The sequence below is a fragment of the Balaenoptera musculus genome, chromosome 4, assembly GCF_009873245.2.
Source record: "Balaenoptera musculus isolate JJ_BM4_2016_0621 chromosome 4, mBalMus1.pri.v3, whole genome shotgun sequence".
In the NCBI taxonomy this organism is placed as follows: domain Eukaryota; kingdom Metazoa; phylum Chordata; class Mammalia; order Artiodactyla; family Balaenopteridae; genus Balaenoptera; species Balaenoptera musculus.
In genome coordinates, this window is record NC_045788.1 from 114,431,119 (window position 1) to 114,449,370 (window position 18,252).

An 18,252-nucleotide genomic window follows, 5' to 3' on the forward strand; every position below is an offset into this window, starting at 1 on the left:
CTACAGCACCTGTTTCAGATCCCCATTGTGTTTGCCACTAGGGACTAAGCGGAGTGTTCCGTGCCCACAGCCAGCCCACAGCTTCTGCTTCCCCCTTCCTGGAGCCTCGCCCTGTCTTACTTTTGACAGTTTTCTCCCTATGATCTAAATCTTCATTCTTGGTATCACGCTAGGAGAGCACTTAACCAGCACACAGGTGATACACACTGATCCCTGTCTCAAATTCCTAACCTACTGCACTTTCACTGGGGTGTCTATTACTTATTTCACTTGAATTTCTAAGCCAAAGTTCAGATACAAGAACAAACCCCAAATGGAGAACAAGCACAGGAGTATTAGACTCGTTCAAGAGATTTACTTTCATATTTCTTTTTCTAACAAAACTGAGAGCCCATCATTTATTACCCAACTCCTCAATTAATTAAGTAAATTACAACAATAGGTGACTCCTAACACGTTCCATTTGCAGCAGTTTAGAAACAAAAGACTTAAAACCTCTGCTTCCCCCAAAGCCCCCATGCCTGGCCAAAAGGGACCAAAAGATATAATGTCATTTTATTTATAGCCCACATCCGACTCAGAAAGAAATGTTTTTTTTGGGGGGGGGGAGGGATAGGATAGAAACATTTTAACTTACCATCAACCCGAACATATAAAAATCCACAGAGCAGTAGTTGTGTAAACATCAGCCGACTCATTTTGACATATTAAAAAGGATCCAGATTGTTTAAGAAACCAATCCCAGAGAGCAAAAGTACAAAAATAAGTATCAAAAAAAGAGGTAGGTCCAAAGTTTAGACTTTTCTAGCTGCTAATTAAAGTCAAGAAGAGCAAATGGCAAGATCAGAAGGGGTTAGTGGAGAGGTCTTGAATGGGGCACATTTAGATCCATCCAAATTAACAGAGAGCACTCCCAAGGCTGCTGTATTTCCTCACTGTGGCTTCCTAAATTCCCACGAATTCAGCCCAGCCGGAGGGATTATTCAAGTGTGTCTAACCCCCTCTCCTCAGGCTCCATGGCAATCCAAAGCCAAGTTCGTTCTTCAGAAGTCAAGAAGATGACGGGAGAGGAAAAAGACCTAATTCCTAGAAAGTGTTCCACAAACTTGCCAGCGCGCTGCCGAAAAAAAACATTGGCCTGCCCACTGGTTTCCTTTCCCCCGGTCTCCGTCTGGGTAGCAGCTCCACGTCCAGAGTTTTTTCACTAAAGTTCCATAATAAGGATGTGTCAAAGCAACACTTTGCAGGCGGGCCGATTTGGCGGGCCTCTCCTTTGCAACCTCGTTGCCTCCCTCCACCTCTCTCGTTCCCGAAAGAGAGGCAAAGGGAAATCGGGACGAGGCGGGTGGAGAATCCGAACTCCTACGTGGTGGGGCTGCAGGGAGGGAGGGAGGGAAGGCGGGAGGGATAGAGGGGCAGGGCTGAGGCTGTTGCCACCCCCCACGCGGTGCCGCCTCCGAGCGGCTGTGAACCCGGGCGGCGGCAGGCGGCGGGCGGGTGCGGAGCGGGGCGGGTGAGCCCGGGGGCCCAGCAGCGGGAGAGCAGGGGAGCGCGCGGTCCAGCCGCCCGCCCGGGTCTAGCCGCCAGTCCACCTGGTACGGCCGCCGCCGCCGCTGCCGCTGCTCCCGCGGCCCCGCAGCAGAGCGTCCGCCTCCTCCTGCAGCTGCCGCGGGTGTTAGGACTTAGAGGAGGGAAGGCGAGGAGGCGGGAGGGGAGGGGAGGAATGAAAGCTGCTTGGAGTCTGCCCCGGGGAGGGGGGGGGGCGGGGGGTGATGAGGGGGTGCACGGAGCCTCCACCTCCACGCTCCGCCACCCGCCCGCGCAGGGGCGCCAGCCCGCTGGGCAGCGGGAGGAGGGGGAGCTGGAAAGCCTAGAGTCCTCGTGGGACAGAAATTAACAAATTCGGAGCCGAGGCTACCGGTCAACTCCTTCCCCTTCTCTGCGCCTCCTCGTCCCCCGCTCCTTCCCGCCTCCGGAGGGGATAGGTGGGCTCTAGCCTCCTGCCCTTCGCCGCGTCCCGTTTAATGGGCAGGTAATTTTCTCGGTGAGCGATTTCATGGAAGCCCTTCCTAATTATTCATCTCTCCGTCTGCCGGAGATGCACACGCTTTCTGGAAAAAGATCATCCGTCCAGGACCCCGGGTGCAGCCTCATTACCCGTTAAAATCACACAAACATTCACTCTTCACCTTTTAGCAAAATGAGAAGCTGAGCGGGAGGGAGAAAAGGAAAGGAAACAATATAACCACCTCTTGGAGCGGAAAGGTTGTGTCGGGGTGCTTTCTCCGTCGTTAAAAAGGCACAAAAAAGGGGGGAGGGAGATGTACAGAAATCTGTAGTCTCCACTTGGCTTGTTTTAGCCAAGATCTATGGCCCCCTGAGGAATCCCGGGTGGGGGAGGAAGGGAAGGGGTGGCATCCCCTCTTCTGTTGCTCAGTTGCCTTATGACCCCCTCAAAGATGAATTTGACGCGGGGCTGAGGGATGCCAGGGAGCTGAGAAAACGCTTAGGATGGAGAAAGGCGATCAGGGAGCTTGGGTGCGGCGGGCCGGTACCCGAAGTTATTACCCTCCAGAGACTAGCACCTCTGAAAGGAAATTCGGAAAACCTGAAAACCCAACTGAGCTAACGAAGCTCAAAAACAGCTGAATTGCAGCCCAAAGACGAAAAAATCCTGAAAATTAAGGCAGAACCCACCAAGTGAATGCCATTCAGGACCGGGAAGATTAAGGCAGGCCACATTAGATCAAAGAGATGCTAGTGTCTGGGGTGCCACCGGTGTGGCCGGTGGAGCCCGGCCCACGTGTGATCACAGGCTCGCTGGTAGTTGTTTGATGCTAGTTCGGATGATTACAAGGCGGGTTATAAGAACTCACGCAGGTTCCCGAGCCGAGCTAAAAGCTGGATGGTGAGTCTTTAGTTCCCCCTACTGGAAAATATTAGAAAAGATTCTTTCTGTTCGTGGCCTTGTGAAGCAGTTTGAAGAAGAGCCTTTGTCTGCTGGTACATTTTGGTGTTGCCACTCAATTTAGCTCTCCCTTGCCTATTATGGATGTGATATTGTGTGTTTCAAAAAAAAATGGTCAGTGACACTCAAGTAATTAGGAGAGTTTTTATGGCACCTCTGCATGCTTGAAAATTATGGTAATGAAATAGTCTTGCAGAAGAATAAAACAAGCCACTCTTCTTGTGAAGCATTAAGAGTAATTTCAGCACACTTTTTATATACATTATTTAGTTGTTTTAAAAAAGTGCATTAGTGTGCTGAAGTTAAATCACTTGAATTCTCACAGTAATGATTCTAAATGTATTATTCTTTTACCACTCTAAGAAAAGAAGGGGGGAGGGGAGGGCGAGACAAGTTCACATGCTTTTTTTTTTTTTTTTTTTACCCAAAGGGCCAAGTCTAACTTAGATGATATGGTGGTCATGGAAAATGACAAAATTCATTGGATTAATATCTCTCTTATCTATCTTTAATGTTGCCAAATAATTTATAATTCTTTAAATTTTTCATTTTAAACATTCTGACTAGATTTAAAATCAGGGATTACAAAGTCTACTTTATTCCTCTAATGTACCACCACCACCACCCCCCAATCTCTATTTCAAATTTCCCTACATGGGTACAACAGAAAATATTCTGAAAGTAAAGTCTCCCTAATAATAATGCAGAAATTAACAAATCATATAGACTTAAAGCTCTTTAATTTTAAGATAGATCTCAGAAAGGAAGATATTGGGACATTTCATCTTGAAAAGTTTTGTCATGGCTATTCATCTGGAGGGAAAAAGGTAGATTTGACTTCATATATGTTACAGTCAACCATCTACAAATGCCTTTCCTTAGGTGATCTATAAAATCACTTGAAGGCAGCAGAAAGGGTGTGCGTGGGAAGTTGGAGGAGGGTAGTTTGAAGGAGAATGACCTAGCAATTGCTGTTGTTCCCTAGGGCAGAAAAATGTTACCTCACATTTCACAGAAAGTTGTATAGAGTATGACAAATGACCTCACACAGAGAAAAGATTTATTTAAGAGACATTCCTTTGGTTACATTTATTTGGCATTTTGGACCAAGCATCATCATTTTGCATTCATACTTTACTTACTAAAAGTGACAAAACACGCCATTGATTTCAGTCTCGTGCCATCTTTTTGCAATACATTACCTATATTATTTAATAATGTCTGTAACAAAGGAATTTAGGGGTCTATGTTTTGTGATTTTTCTTGAAGGTAAGTTCATAAATGATGTTTAAAAAGAATACTCTGTCGGTCTCTCATTTGACATAAAATGTGACCAAGGGAAACTGATAACTTTACATATAAGACTCTCATACCAAGTGATCGTTCAAGATCTCAACACTAACAGTTACTGTAAGAGTCTACAGACAGAAATGTAATATGGACAACAATAAGTCCAAGGGGAACAAAGACACTACCTTCTGGGAGGTTTGATAAGATCTGTATTAGAGAAAAGTTTACATTTCTATTAAATTTAACACACTTTTAGTGAGCAGTGTCTATAGAAGAAATGGATTCCTCACTTGGTTTTTCTAAAAGGAAAATCTGTAAAACCTGAACATTCTAGTAGAAGTTGGAAATTCAATTTTAGTAGCGCTTTCGCTAAAAAATTTTTTTTTAGGTTTTCATTAAGACAAAGCCAGAAATAGCTTAGGACAATGAAGCACCCGCACCGCCAAATTAGAATGTTTAAGATACATAAAATTAAATGGGCACTTGGCTATAATATTTTCCCAAATATCAAGTGTTTTTTTTTTTTTTCTTCTCTAAACAAGCTGCTAAATAGAAAATGTACATGGAAATCTAGGCTCCTTTTATGTAAAACCTGGAATGGTATTATTATGTGCTCAAAATGTGCCTACCAGATAAATATATATTTTAATAGATCTAAAGACATCTATGTGTAGGAGACTATAATTAACCCTAATTGGGGTAAGGTGATCAAATGATCTTCTTTGTGATTGCACTTCTGAGTTGGCATTCTTGGAGAAACATAAAATACTCATCTGAAGCCAATCTGCACAATATAAGATATAAAATATTAAATATTTCTTTTCCATACCAAATTCCCAAAGGATGTGGTATAATTTGAAAAATCCCAATCTATTTTTTTTTTTACTCTTTCCAACATGCCCTCATTATAGCTGCAAGGTGGTATACACAGGCAAATCAACTGATCCCTGATAATAATTTTAATATCTACTATGAAGTGGTGAGCACTTGCTATATGTCAGGAATTGTTCTAGTTTTTAAAAATTCATTAAATCATTTAAATCCTATGAGAGCCTTATGTGGTTGATATTATTCCCATTGTACAGATGAGAAAACTGAAGTTTAGATATCTAACCCAAATTAATAAAAAGTGCAATCTTCCTTTGAATCCAGATCTCTCTACAAAATCTATGCTCCTAAGGGTTTTAAAATATCTTCCACATTGTAGAAACACTGTTAACACTTTAATAAATTGCTTTGATTGATTAATTTAAGATCTGGTACACCAAAACATATAGAAATACATAATCAGTTTTTGTTTCCAAAATTGAAGAACCTTTTTACAGCCAGAAGACCATTTGTTATCAGTTCAGTTTGAATTTTTCTATATAAGATTGTCTTATCATACTATGCAGAAACAACACATTTACATGAAACGTATGGGTTACTATCTACAAAAGAACACAGGACAATTAAAATAAGCGAAGCATTAAGAATCCAGATCAGAGAAGAATGACTCATGTGCTCTTAGGTTATTCTTCTTTTTATTACACTCCAACTTGTTGCAAAACGATTTGAGGGAGCCAAGATAAATTGCATATTGTTCTTCTGAAATATGTTCTAAGTATCTGATTTCAGTCAATTCATTTTCAATATTCACTAATACTCTGTATGTAATTAGTCTGCCTATCTATGTATCTATCTATGATTAGTACTTTTGGTACATTACATGGAGTTATTAAAATATTCCATTCTTAGAGATCTGAGATTTAAGTTGACTGAAATGTAGCAATATATCACAAAAACAAAGTATTTTCTACCAAATACCGTCATTTGTGGTCAAGAAGAATTTTTCTTTTTTTTAGAATTAAAATCAATTTGGAAAATTATTTTCTATCTTGATTGAAAACTTCAGTGATACTTCCAAACTTAACATAGCTTTTGATTAAATAAAATATTACATTAAGTATTAATAATAAATAATATTGAGGCATAATTTCTCTAAGTGTGTATACCTTAAAATTTAGAATTTTTAAAAACACATAAAGCTATTTCAGAGTTCATCGATGAGATTTTATCTTCTTAATGTCAGTACTCCTCATTCTGAGGTTGTCCGTTACCCCCCTCCCTCCGTTTAAGTGATCTATGAAACCGCAACCTCGGCCATAAATTAAAAAGTAGCTCTTTGGTGGGGAAGATAACCTTTCATCTAGATTAGGAAAGTGTTTTTAGAAATAAGCAAAACTGTCAGTCTCGCAAAGATAGAAATTATTTACAGGTGCACCTCCATCTATGTGGCCTCTGACCATAATAGGCTAGGCTTCCTATCCCTGCATAGTCTTTTTCTGCTGGTTATTTTATCATCTCTATTTACAGCTCTCGAGTTCTAATTTTAGTACACAGCCTAATTTCAATGATGTTAAATAATACACTTTTTGCTATTTTTATACCACAACATAATGAACCCAAGAAAATCCCTTTGATTTTTGGCCAAACTATTCCAAGTCCATCTGCTCCAATCTGGGCTTTGTATAATTGAATTTTAGCAACGCAACTGTAATCCTAATAAGAAGGTTTTTCTAAAAATCCAAAACAGAATTTTTGTTGTTCTTAAGAAGAAGGAATTGTCAAAGATTTAGGAAAAGATTCATCATACCTATAGGCCAAAATTTTTAGTTATCTGCTCACTGAGTTGTCTTTTAGACTATTTAACAATGGATTCTTCAAATTCAAAAGAAGTTGCTTACTCTCTCTTAACAATAATATCATGGAATTAATCCAAGGGCACATGTAATCCAATTGAACTGCCTATGGTTCTGTCATACAGAAGAACTAATCTGCTCGGGAGCAAATTCTGAATTTCTTCCAATATCCAAATTATCTTATTTCTGCCTGATAAAATAACTTCTGGCTGCCTGCAGAGTTCTTGAAGTCCTTCTACAACGAGTACTATGTTTTTAGTTGTTAGATACCAGCAGGGAGGCTAGGTAATATAATTTTGCTTTAAAAAATGAGAGATGTAAATACACATTCTCTTACTAAAGTGATAAAGTGAAATATCTGGGGACTTCCCTGGTGGTCCAATGGTTAAGACTTCACCTTCCATTGCAGGCGGTGTGGGTTTGATCCCTGATGGGGCAGCTAAGATCCCACATGCCTCGTGGCCAAAAAACCCAAAACATAAAAAAGGGAAGCAATATTGTAACAAACTCAATAAAGACTTAAAATGGTCCACATCAAAAACAAATCTTTTTTAAAAAAGTGAAATATCTGGAAAAATTGTCATGGTCCAAGTTGAGAAACAAAACTACAAATGACGGAACAATATGACATATAAAGTACTTCAAATCAAAATATTTCAATTTGGATAAAAAGTCTCTCTTAAGCAGTTTCTACTTATTAATCATTTACTAAAAAGCAGTATAGGTATAAGTGACTTTTGTTTTCTGAGTAATTTTGGCTTTTCCATTATATACTAATACTAATGTAAAAAGATCAAAAAATCAAATCATTAAAATTGAAAAATGCTAGTGTAGTTTTTGACAATTTCATACAAATGGTATGGTCCTCCTATCAAATTGGCTTGTTTTAATTTTTAATATACTTTATTTTCAATGACTAGCTCTTTATATTTAGTAGGAATATACAATTTAAGTATGTTTATATTGTATCTAATGTAAGATATATTGAGCATCTAAAAATTAACTTATAATTTTTAGCAATGAGAGAAATGTTTCACCAAATTTCTATTCTTTAATTTTTCATTTTTCAAAGACTACTAACCTATGATCCTTTCCTTTGGCAATCTGGCAAACATGAGTGTTTGAAGCACTGATTGGTATAGACAGGGTCAATGAAAATTATATAGCATGATGAGCACTGTGGGATTTTTTTTTTTTTAGGTTGTCTCTACATCTGGCTTAAGTTCAGGTTATTACTTACCTATTATTTTGTCCCTCCCTTCTCTACTTCCCACCAAGTACACACATTAAAAAGACATTATGTCACAAAGGTGGAGCAACAATTTATAGGTGTATTGATAGTCTATTTTCCAGCCTTTGTTCTGAATCATGCTTAAATTATCAAAAAAGAGATGAAAACATTTTATTTTAAGACTTCCAGGGATTTTACAATATTCTTAAGTAAACCATTCACTCATCATTGGGAAAATTTTATTCTTCTCCAATCTAACTGTGAAGTAGCATTTCTACTTCATTATCCCTGGGAGGAGACGGAATGATGAATGAATGACTAACTGGGGAAATTATAGAGCATGCTGGCTAAGAGCTGGAGCTCTGGAACAAGCAGATCTAACCTTGGTTATACCACTTACAGTGTGATCTTAACAAGTGTCTCAACCATAAAATAAAGATTAAAATAGTGCCTACTCAGATGGGTGTATGAATGATGGTTTTAAAGAACTTGCACAGTGAACATCTTAACTGGTTTCCAACACTTAAGTTGTTGGAGTGTATTAATGAATCTCCATCATGGTGGCAGAGACAATGCTGTATGGCAAGCTCGAATTATTTTCTTTCCTTCTTCTACTAAGAGCTTGGTTAAATATCCCAGCTCCCTTGCAGGTAGATATCCTGTGACTGAGATGTGGCCAATGCAGGCACTTCTGGGACTGGCCTCTAAGATACCTCCCATAGCACCCCAGACACTTTATTTTATCATTCATTGGATGGCCAAACCCTGTAGAAAACACCAAGCCACCAGATGGAATAAATGAGTCCCAGAATAAGTATGTAGAGCGAATGATCACACTCTCTCCTGAATGTTTTTCATTGAGTTGGACAAAAAAATAACTTATAATTATTATTATACTTAATAAATTATTGAAGTTTTTGTATTCTTTGTTTTAGCACTTAGCCTATTCTGACAAGTATAATAAGCTACCTTGAATATCGCCTAAAGTTTAAATGGAAATGTGGTATTTATTTCTTCACAGGACATTGAACCATGATTAATATTAGAAAAATACCTAACTTTTAAAAACTATGTGGCAAGCACTTCAATAAGTCTTTTATATTAATTGTCTTATTTAGTATCACAAAGCATATGAGGGTAATGTTATTTTTAGCCCCACAGTTCAGAGTAGTTAATGAAAGCTAAAATTGAAAAAACTTTGAAAGTGTCATAATTTGAAACTAACTCATATTCAGTGTCAACAAACCTATGGTATCATGCAGGATAGACTAGGTTTTTCTATGGCAGAGTTTCTCAACCGTTTTCTCACTGTTACTCTAAAATGCATTTTCAGGTATTTTTGTCCTAATCAGCTCCCCATGGAATTTAATACCACAGATACAGTACCTATGTTTATGCGCTGTATGTATGTATGTAATTTATACATAAAAAGAGTAAGATTTTGTTTGCCCCCCAAAACCAATATTACATCACTGCCATTGAGGATGCATATTCTACAAATACAAACAATTGCAAAGTCTTAAGCAATAAGGTTTATTTCTTGCTATATTGTGAGTCTATTGGAGACTCTGTTCTACATCATCCTCGTTCCAGGATCTAGGTTGCTGGAGCACTCACTTTCTGAACAAATGGAAAAGCAGAATATGGCTGTTAAATTCCTTGGCTGGGGATGAATTACACTATTTCTTATATTTCGTTGCCAAAACAAGACAAAATATCCACCCTACTCCCCCTTCATGGATGCGAAGAAGCTGGAAATATTCGTTGATCAGCTCTATTTACCATCCCACATATCCACCCCCTGCAGACTTCCTTGCTTTTGGAAGGAATTATTTAAATTCATTATGGCAGTATAGGTTATTGCAGGCTAAAGAGAAACTCTAATTTATTATTATATGTTTTGGTACTGGGTTGAGTAGTGTCCGCCCAAAACCTCAGAATGTGTCCTTGTTTGGAAATAGGGTCTTTGCAAATTTAATCAAGTTAAAATGAATTTATGCTAGATTAGGATGGGCCCTAATCCAATGACTAGGGTCCTTAAGAGAAGAGGGAAATTTTGACACAGACACGGAAGTCAAAGGGAAAAGATAGCTATGTGAAGACAATGGCAGAGATTGGAGTTATGCTGCTCTACATCAAGGAATGCCTGGAGCCACCAGACTCTGAAAGAAGTCAGAAGGGATTCTTCCCTAGAGCCTTAAGAACATGGCCCTGATTTTCTAGCCTCTGGAACTGTGAGAGAATAAATTTCTGTTGTTTAAGCCAATAAGACTGTGGTACTTGTTATGGTAGCCCTAAGAAATTAATATAACCATTACAAGTTTTAATAAATTCAAAATGGGAAAATAACTTTTTGTTTATTAAAAGCCAAGTAGATGAATGATAGATTAGTAGAAATCTTGGGAAACAATGGTAATATGCATTCTAAGCCTATTTAAATCAAAAGTTTATCATATATATAGTCAAACAGACACATGTATGTCTAACACAAAGAAGACTAAAGAGAGAGAAAAATTAAAATTTAAAAAGTTTACTTTAAATGATCTGTTTTAGAATTTCAGAATTGAATGATAGCCTTAAGATCATCTATTATAATCTCATTATCTATCTCAAGGATAGGAGGCCAATTTAAATTAATAATAGATACCTTATCTTATTCATAAATTAGTTTTTAAAAAATTATATTAATTTAACTTAGAATTTTTGAGTTTAGATATTGTCTTTTGTTAATTGTTATTACAACTGCCAGTGATTTCTGATTAAAATTTAATTTATACATATTAGTCCATTTAAAAATCTTTGTATAATTAAAATATATCAAAATTTAAAAATAACTCTATACCATAAAAATGTTAGAAGAAATACTAAATAACTATAGTCTCTATGCGAAAATACTAAATAAAAATATTCGATCCTGGTCTTATTGATGTTTATTACAGAATGCCTCTTGCAAAATGTAGTAAAGATTATCCCAGAACCAGATTTACACAACTGCCTATGGCAATAAATAGAAGACTTAAGTCATTTCCTCTGTTGATTATTTAATATCGTCTTAGAGGGAAGGCTTAACTCTCACCTTTTTACAGTTTTTCTGTTTTAAAATAAAAAAAAAAAGAATTAGCCAAATTTCAATTTCTATGTCACTAGTCGACTTCCTACATCAGTTTTCTTCTATATTCAATTTTTTTTTAATTCAAAAAACACAATACTCTCTAAACTTAGAAGCTCCCCAAATTATGAAACATGATTTTTGGCAACTTTTTCATATGTACATTAGCCCCAACAGAAGCCTGCCAGTCACCAAAATCACTACCAAGCAGTAACACACACACACTAACATGCTGGGCCTCTTACATCAAGTTGAAGGAATACAGTCTCATCAGTCCATTAACTTTCAATCTAAAGCAACATCCATAACAAAGATTGAAACATATCACAAGCTATATTCATACAGAGAAACATACATGAAATCAAGACCAACTTCTGAACTAAATTCATAAATAGACATGCTATTAATCAATGAAACTTTGCACTACACTCAGTGCTATGTGTTGCACCGAAACCTCAGGGTGAAAGGGAGGTGCTAGAAAGGAGAGAGGAATGATCAAATGTCTTATAGACACCAAAGTAATGAAACAGGGAAGTTAGATGTTAGAAGATTTTGAAAAGGAAGAAAATATTCCATATATATTGAATCCCATTCATGGTAGCGTGGAGCCAGAGGTGGAGGTAAGTGAGAAGCCTCAGATGCATAGAACCAAGATAAAAGCAGACAAGAGATGTCAGATGGTCTTGTAAAGTTCTCGGAGGACTTAGATGAGAGACAAAGAAAAGACTGTTCATTATGAACAACAAAAAATTGAGGCTCTGAGAAATTAAGTAACTTTGACAAAAGAGTACAAAAATAAATGAGCGCTGAGACCTGACTGACATCAGAATCTATTTCATTTCCACTAAACCGTGTTAACTAATTTAATGTTAATCATTGCTTTCTGGCTATAGAGAGGGTGTGCTGAACATTTTTAACTTGAGAGAAGCATTGGCAATTAGTGAACTAGGGGGTTTCAGGAGCAGTTCCTTGTTTGTTTGCCTCAATCAGTTATGAAAAGGAGTAAGGAAATGAAACAGAAGAAAAGGAAAACAAAGGTGAGAGGACAGAAAAACAGGAGGGTAAGGAAGGAGAGAGGAGTGTTTGATAAACTTGGTTTCACTAAAAAAAAAAAAACCTAGAGAAAGCCATGTGATTTGATATTCTTTGGGCTTCTAATTCTGCTTTGCAGCTCTTATTAAGTATTCTTTCTGATTTCTTTCTACCCACTTGACTTTTGTCTTGTAAGAAAACTGAGATGTAGCCTCATTTGTTCACACCACAGAACTTTTGAGCCAGCTTAGCCCTCATGTTTCCCCCTCCACTTAATTAAATATGCAAAGTGGGTTAGAGAGTAGTGCTTGACTAATACCCTTACTAGAGTTCTGAGTTTGACCCTGTTTGGTCCTTAAGCTAGCTCTCAGTGCTTAGAGGACTATGCTAACTGCTGTAGTTTCATAAAGTACCATGCTGTCAAAGATGGTTTTTAACAGTTCCTTTTATATGACCTTGGAAGAGTTAAAGCAACTTAGCCAGTGCATGTAGCAATTTCCTACTCACAATTTGGTTTTGCATTTATTGTCCAATTGACTTTTGCTGCTATATATGCTCTCTGGGGTGTCCAAACTAGAAATGTCTGTGTATGCTTTGCATGAGCTTTGGAAGCAGTGGTTGAGCGATTTAGTATCAGCCCCTCTAACATACACAATGCCAGTCTCCTGGACATGTCACTTTCTGAGTGTTTGGTCCATGAGCCTGACAAGAGACCTAACTGCATTAGGGGCTTCAGGGGGATTCTTCTACCTGTTTCCCTCAGACTGAGATTTTTTTTTTTTTTTGTAATATGATGTTGTCATCACTATTGTCATCAGAAAGACATATAAAGGGATTTGTTAACATTATTGTTTTTCAGACTTCTATATTAATTTTCCTTGAAATAGTATTGCTTCAACTGAGAAATACAATTATATTTTGCCCTGTCTCCAGAAACGCTTATAAATTAGAATTGATGTTTGAGCTACATGACTTTTTATGGCTGATGTAATTTGCTTTTTTACCTGAATGTTTGATAAGTAGCAGTATGACTCTATTCTTCTAGTTACAAATCCATTAACCTCACCCTTAAAAAGCTGTTGCTTTATACTACTAGCTTTTACATCAAAGACAAACCCCAAAATATATCATGTTAGTCAAAATGCCCACACATATTTCTGGATAGGTCACCTAGATATGATGAGGTGCACTAATTAAAATAAAAAAGATTGGGGGGAAAAGGACTCATTTGTTCAATTCACTCAACAAATTTTTATTGAGTGCTGTTACATGCCATCCTATAACAGAAATGTCTGTCTCATAAACACACATTGCTTTTCTGGATTTTAGTTCCTTCATCTGTAAAATGAAAGAGTTGGACAAGTGACTTCTAAAGACTAGTCTCCTTAAGAGCAGACATTCTATTACTTATTTTGCTCATGTAGAAAAGCATGGATTTCAGCTCTTGTAGCAATAATAGGGCCTGAGCCCTTTGCAAAAGATAAAGAATCACTGCCTCAAGTTTCAGATTCTGTGACACAAAGTTACTTTGAAAGCTATGATATGAAGTGGTGTTTATTTTGATAGTCTTCCATTGGCACATCTGGTCTAATCCATCATGCTTGTATTTATGGGAAGCTGTTATAATGTTAGCAGTTGTTCTTCAGGGCCAAGTGTAGACTGAAAAGTTATGGCCATTCCTGGTAGCTGCCTCATCTCTGTTACATTACATATGTATAAGGTACCTGCTTTATTCTAATATCACAACCCTCTATTAAAATAAAAAAGGATACTAGCATCCCTGATATGGCACAGCTTATAATGATACAGATATGGATATCATAAAGGTCAAAATTTAACCCTGGATGTTAAGTGGTCTGGAGGGATTCCATGAAGTTTTATTATTAGAAACCTACGGGACTGAAGGAAACTACAGTAGGCTCTCAACATTAAAACAAAAGACAGGGACTTCCCTGGTGGTCCAGTGGTTAAGACTTTGCCTTCCTATGCCAGGGGGGTTCCATTCCTGGTCAGGGAGCTAAGATCCCACACGCCTCGCGGACAAAAAACCAAAACATAAAAAAGAGTATCAATATTGTAACAAATTCAATGCAGACCTTAAAAATGGTCCACATAAAAAAATAATCTAAAAAAAACCCCAGAGATTTAAAACCAAGCATGTGAGCATACAGACTTTTTAAAAGTCACTTGGATATCTTATGATGACCATTTAGTTTTGACTGTTGATCTGATGGTGGTTGCAGCGATCCCGGTGAAGGCATTTTTAAAATAAATAAATGGAAACGTTGTGGTGCTAATAGTAGAACTGTGTCTGCCAGTAGATAGTGTCGAGGCTCTTTCTTTATCAGATACCTCTTAAACAGTAAAACTGTGTAAAACATCAAGCTACAAGCAGCAACAAGGAAAATGCCTCTCAAGGAGTAAGGCAGAGATTTACGTGGGCAACTTCAGCAACTGCTGCAGGGATTTCCACATGTTAATCTCCAAACACCAAGACTGTAGTACTTTCCATTAGCACACCACCAGCCCATTCTAGGATCCCCTCAACACAAATGATACCACCCAGGAGATTTTTTCCAAGGAGAGCTGTAAAGGTTTTTGAGGTTGTTTGCATTTCAAAAGAAATTCACTTAAATCATGAATCTTTTGTCTAACCTTATGTCATCCCCTTTTATGTTCAGTTGGGAGCAATTTGTCTATTCTTTCAGAAACTTTTGTTAGTTATCATGTTAACTAAATTTCCAAGTCACTGCAGGACATTACTTTGATTTTGCCCTCAGCAATAAATTTATACTTGAATTTGTTATACCAAGCAAACTGGAAAGCTTCCACCAATTTAATTATTGAAGTCACTTGGACATGTTTGATTATATTTTGTTTTCAAGGCACAACATCGTAACAGAATCCTAAAGAAAAGGAAAACAATTTTGGAGGAGTCTTATGAGCTGACGGCAGGTTTAAACAGTCATTTGTAAAGTCCAAAATAATAACTAAGACTTGGAATGAAAATGACACGTAATTGACCTAAAATACCTAATAGCAAAAGTTGAAAGAAATATTTTTTTTATTACAGTTAAGTATTTTGTGTTAGGGGTTTATGACCACTTCTTTTCCACATGACCATCATCCATTCTAAAGGGAGGAACTAGTCACCCAGTCCCCTGCTTTTTAAAGAAGTCACACTAAATTAATTTATTGCCAAAGGACAGACCTTCTGTCTTTTCGAAAAAGTCCAAAAGAAAAAAAGACAAGAATAAAGTAAAATAGAAAGAAAGAAAATATTTATTTTCCAAAAGAAAATAAAACAAGAAAAGGTCAAACTAGTGGTCAGTTCACTAATGCTTCAATGTCTTCACTTCATGCTATTCATATATTTCAAATCATGTATTTTCCTCTTCCAGTACGGTATTAAGTCACAAATTCAAAAGAAAGATATGCATGTTTGAAACAATAGCTAACATAAGAAAATGCTCCAAAATGGTGATGCCAAGATTCACGTTCTAAAAGCAAATTTCAAATTTCTTTTCCCTCCTCTTTTGCTTTATTATTATTCAAAACAAAATCCATAACAACTGGTGTGTACAGAGTCTTGGTATCGCCAACCTTCAGTTATTTCTCTCAGTGCAGAATTCAGCATTTCCATCTCTTAGTTATTCCTCTCAGTACAGAGTCTACAGATTCAACTCCAGCTTTTACTCTAAGTATACCACTGTCTCTAAACACTAGATCAGAGTATCATAAATGTTTGTGTTAATGGTATACACAATTTCCTTTTGTAGCTGATATCACTCTCTGTTTTATTGATCCCTCTTCCTCTCCATCAGACCCTCAAGCTGCCCGTTTTACTGTCTCACTTCCCACACAGTTTCTCTCAGTGCCAGAACAGGTTCTGCACTGAAACTAATATTCAGAACAAAAAACATACAGGGATGTTCTTGGGACTCAAACTTGCCCATCCAGTTTCCTTTTCCATCTGATCCCCTCTTAAAGATTTCTGAGGTAATAATTCCATCTATGCTGAAATAGTCACACAATATGATGCCACACCTAAATTCAGAAGTTTAACTGGGTAGGGACACACTAAGCGTATCAATAAAGTTGTACTTTGGAGCAATGTTGAGAACTTATGACAACTAAGTGAATCCATGTCAGTCTGTGTGCTCCCTCTGTGCAGAACTGACCTGTGCGTATTTGGTCATAAGTGTACCTGATATACAGAGAATCTCAATTATTAGACCTGAAGAAAATGTCAAATGAAATACCACGTTTTTGTACTTCAAGCTGTTATATTAAGGTGGCTAACTGTAACTATAAAACATACTATAGATATTCTTAATTTTCAAAAATATAGATATGAATCTTTTACTGTGTCATTTTATATATATTTTATAATTTAAGTATAATCAGAATGTTACTAAAAACTACTTTGGCTGTAGAAATTATAGGCTGCAGACCCATCAAAATAAGAAGCCAGTACTTTGGCATGAGAATTTCACTAGTATAGGCTGAATTTTTTTCTGTCTAGTTTATGTTTGAAAGAAATATTATAACATAATTCTGTGTTGATCAGGGGGTAATTAGGTTTCTTTTCATGCCTGCCCCTAAGAGGCTGTATCCTTTCAACAGTGTCTAAATTCCTTGAACTCTAAAAATACTAAAACCTTTGACATACAAATGGTTATTAAAATTATTATACATCACTCCAATCATAATATAGCTCAACAATTTTATAAGTTTTGGGAGCCTGTTTGGCCTTTTATGATTTTATTTCCTTGTCCACTATTTGATTTGCTTTCTAGTACTTTCCTGGAGAGAGAAAAAAAGGGTTTGCAAAAATATTAATCCTCAGGCTGGTCACAAAATGACAAACACTGTAAGATTCTACTATACAAGTTTCCTACAGTAGTCAGAATCATCAGACAGAAAGTAGAATGGTGGTTGCCAGGGCCTGAGGGAAGAAGAGATTGGGGAGTTATTATTTAATGGGTACAGTGTTTCAGTTTTGGAAGTGAAAAAAATTCTGGAGATGGGTGGTGATTGATGATGATTGTACAATAATGTGAATTAACTTAATACACTGAAGAGTACCTTTTTAAATGGTTAAAATGGTAAAGTTTTATGTCGTCGAAAAGATTTAATTTTATGGTATATTTTATTTTTAATGATTAAAAATATTAATTTGCATGTTGTCTTTCTAAAGTAGCTCATGCACTGTTTATTATAGAAAATGTTCAAATACTAAGATGTATAAAGAAAAAATTCAACAAGTCATGATCTTACCATTCAAGAAATAAACACTTTTTTCATGTGTTTCCATTTTTCTCCATATACTGCTTTACAGTTGCTAGCTTAATATTTATGATTCTGTATCCTGCTTTTCTTCAGCTTAGTGTTGAAAAATAAAACGTTCCTGTGTCATTAAACTTATAAACATATTTTTTATGGTTTGTGATATTATATAGTTTGGATATGCCACATTTATTTAATATATTCTCTTATTATAGGACATTTAGTTTATTTCCAGAATTATTTTGGACATATTCCATAATATTCTTTGTTTCCCTTTATGAACAACACTGTCTTGAACATATTTTTCTATAAGCCATTGTGTACATTTTTTATTTATTACAATATAAGTGTTTGCTTAAATAGATTGACTTGCTGACTCAAAAGACATGAACATTTTTAAGGTTTTTAATATGCATTGTAAAAATATTTCTGAGAAAAACAGAAAACATTTACATTATACCAGCCATGAATAAGAGTGTCTATTTCACTAATGCTTTTATATATAGAAAGTTCCCCCCAACCAGATATTTGATAAATTATTCAGTTCTCAGTTTTTACTGCTTTGTTTGTGGTTTTATTTTTACATTTAACTATAAAAATCAAGATGTATTTTCTATTTTATTTTATTTTATTTTATTATTTTTTTTTTTTA

The 18,252-nt window shown here is 36.6% G+C and overlaps 1 protein-coding gene across 5 annotated transcripts in view; it reads right to left on the bottom strand.

Annotated features, from left to right (window-relative positions):
* The window catches only part of ROBO2 (roundabout guidance receptor 2), a 562,867-nt gene extending 561,555 nt beyond the window's left edge, over positions 1-1,312 (bottom strand). For all 5 annotated transcript variants that reach the window (XM_036851501.1, XM_036851498.1, XM_036851500.1 and 2 more), the window contains exon 1: positions 638-1,312. In XM_036851501.1, the coding sequence (XP_036707396.1) occupies positions 638-698 (61 nt within the window). In that variant the 5' untranslated portion in view covers positions 699-1,312. The remainder of the gene's footprint in view (positions 1-637) is intronic.
* Positions 1,313-18,252: the final 16,940 nt, after the last annotated feature.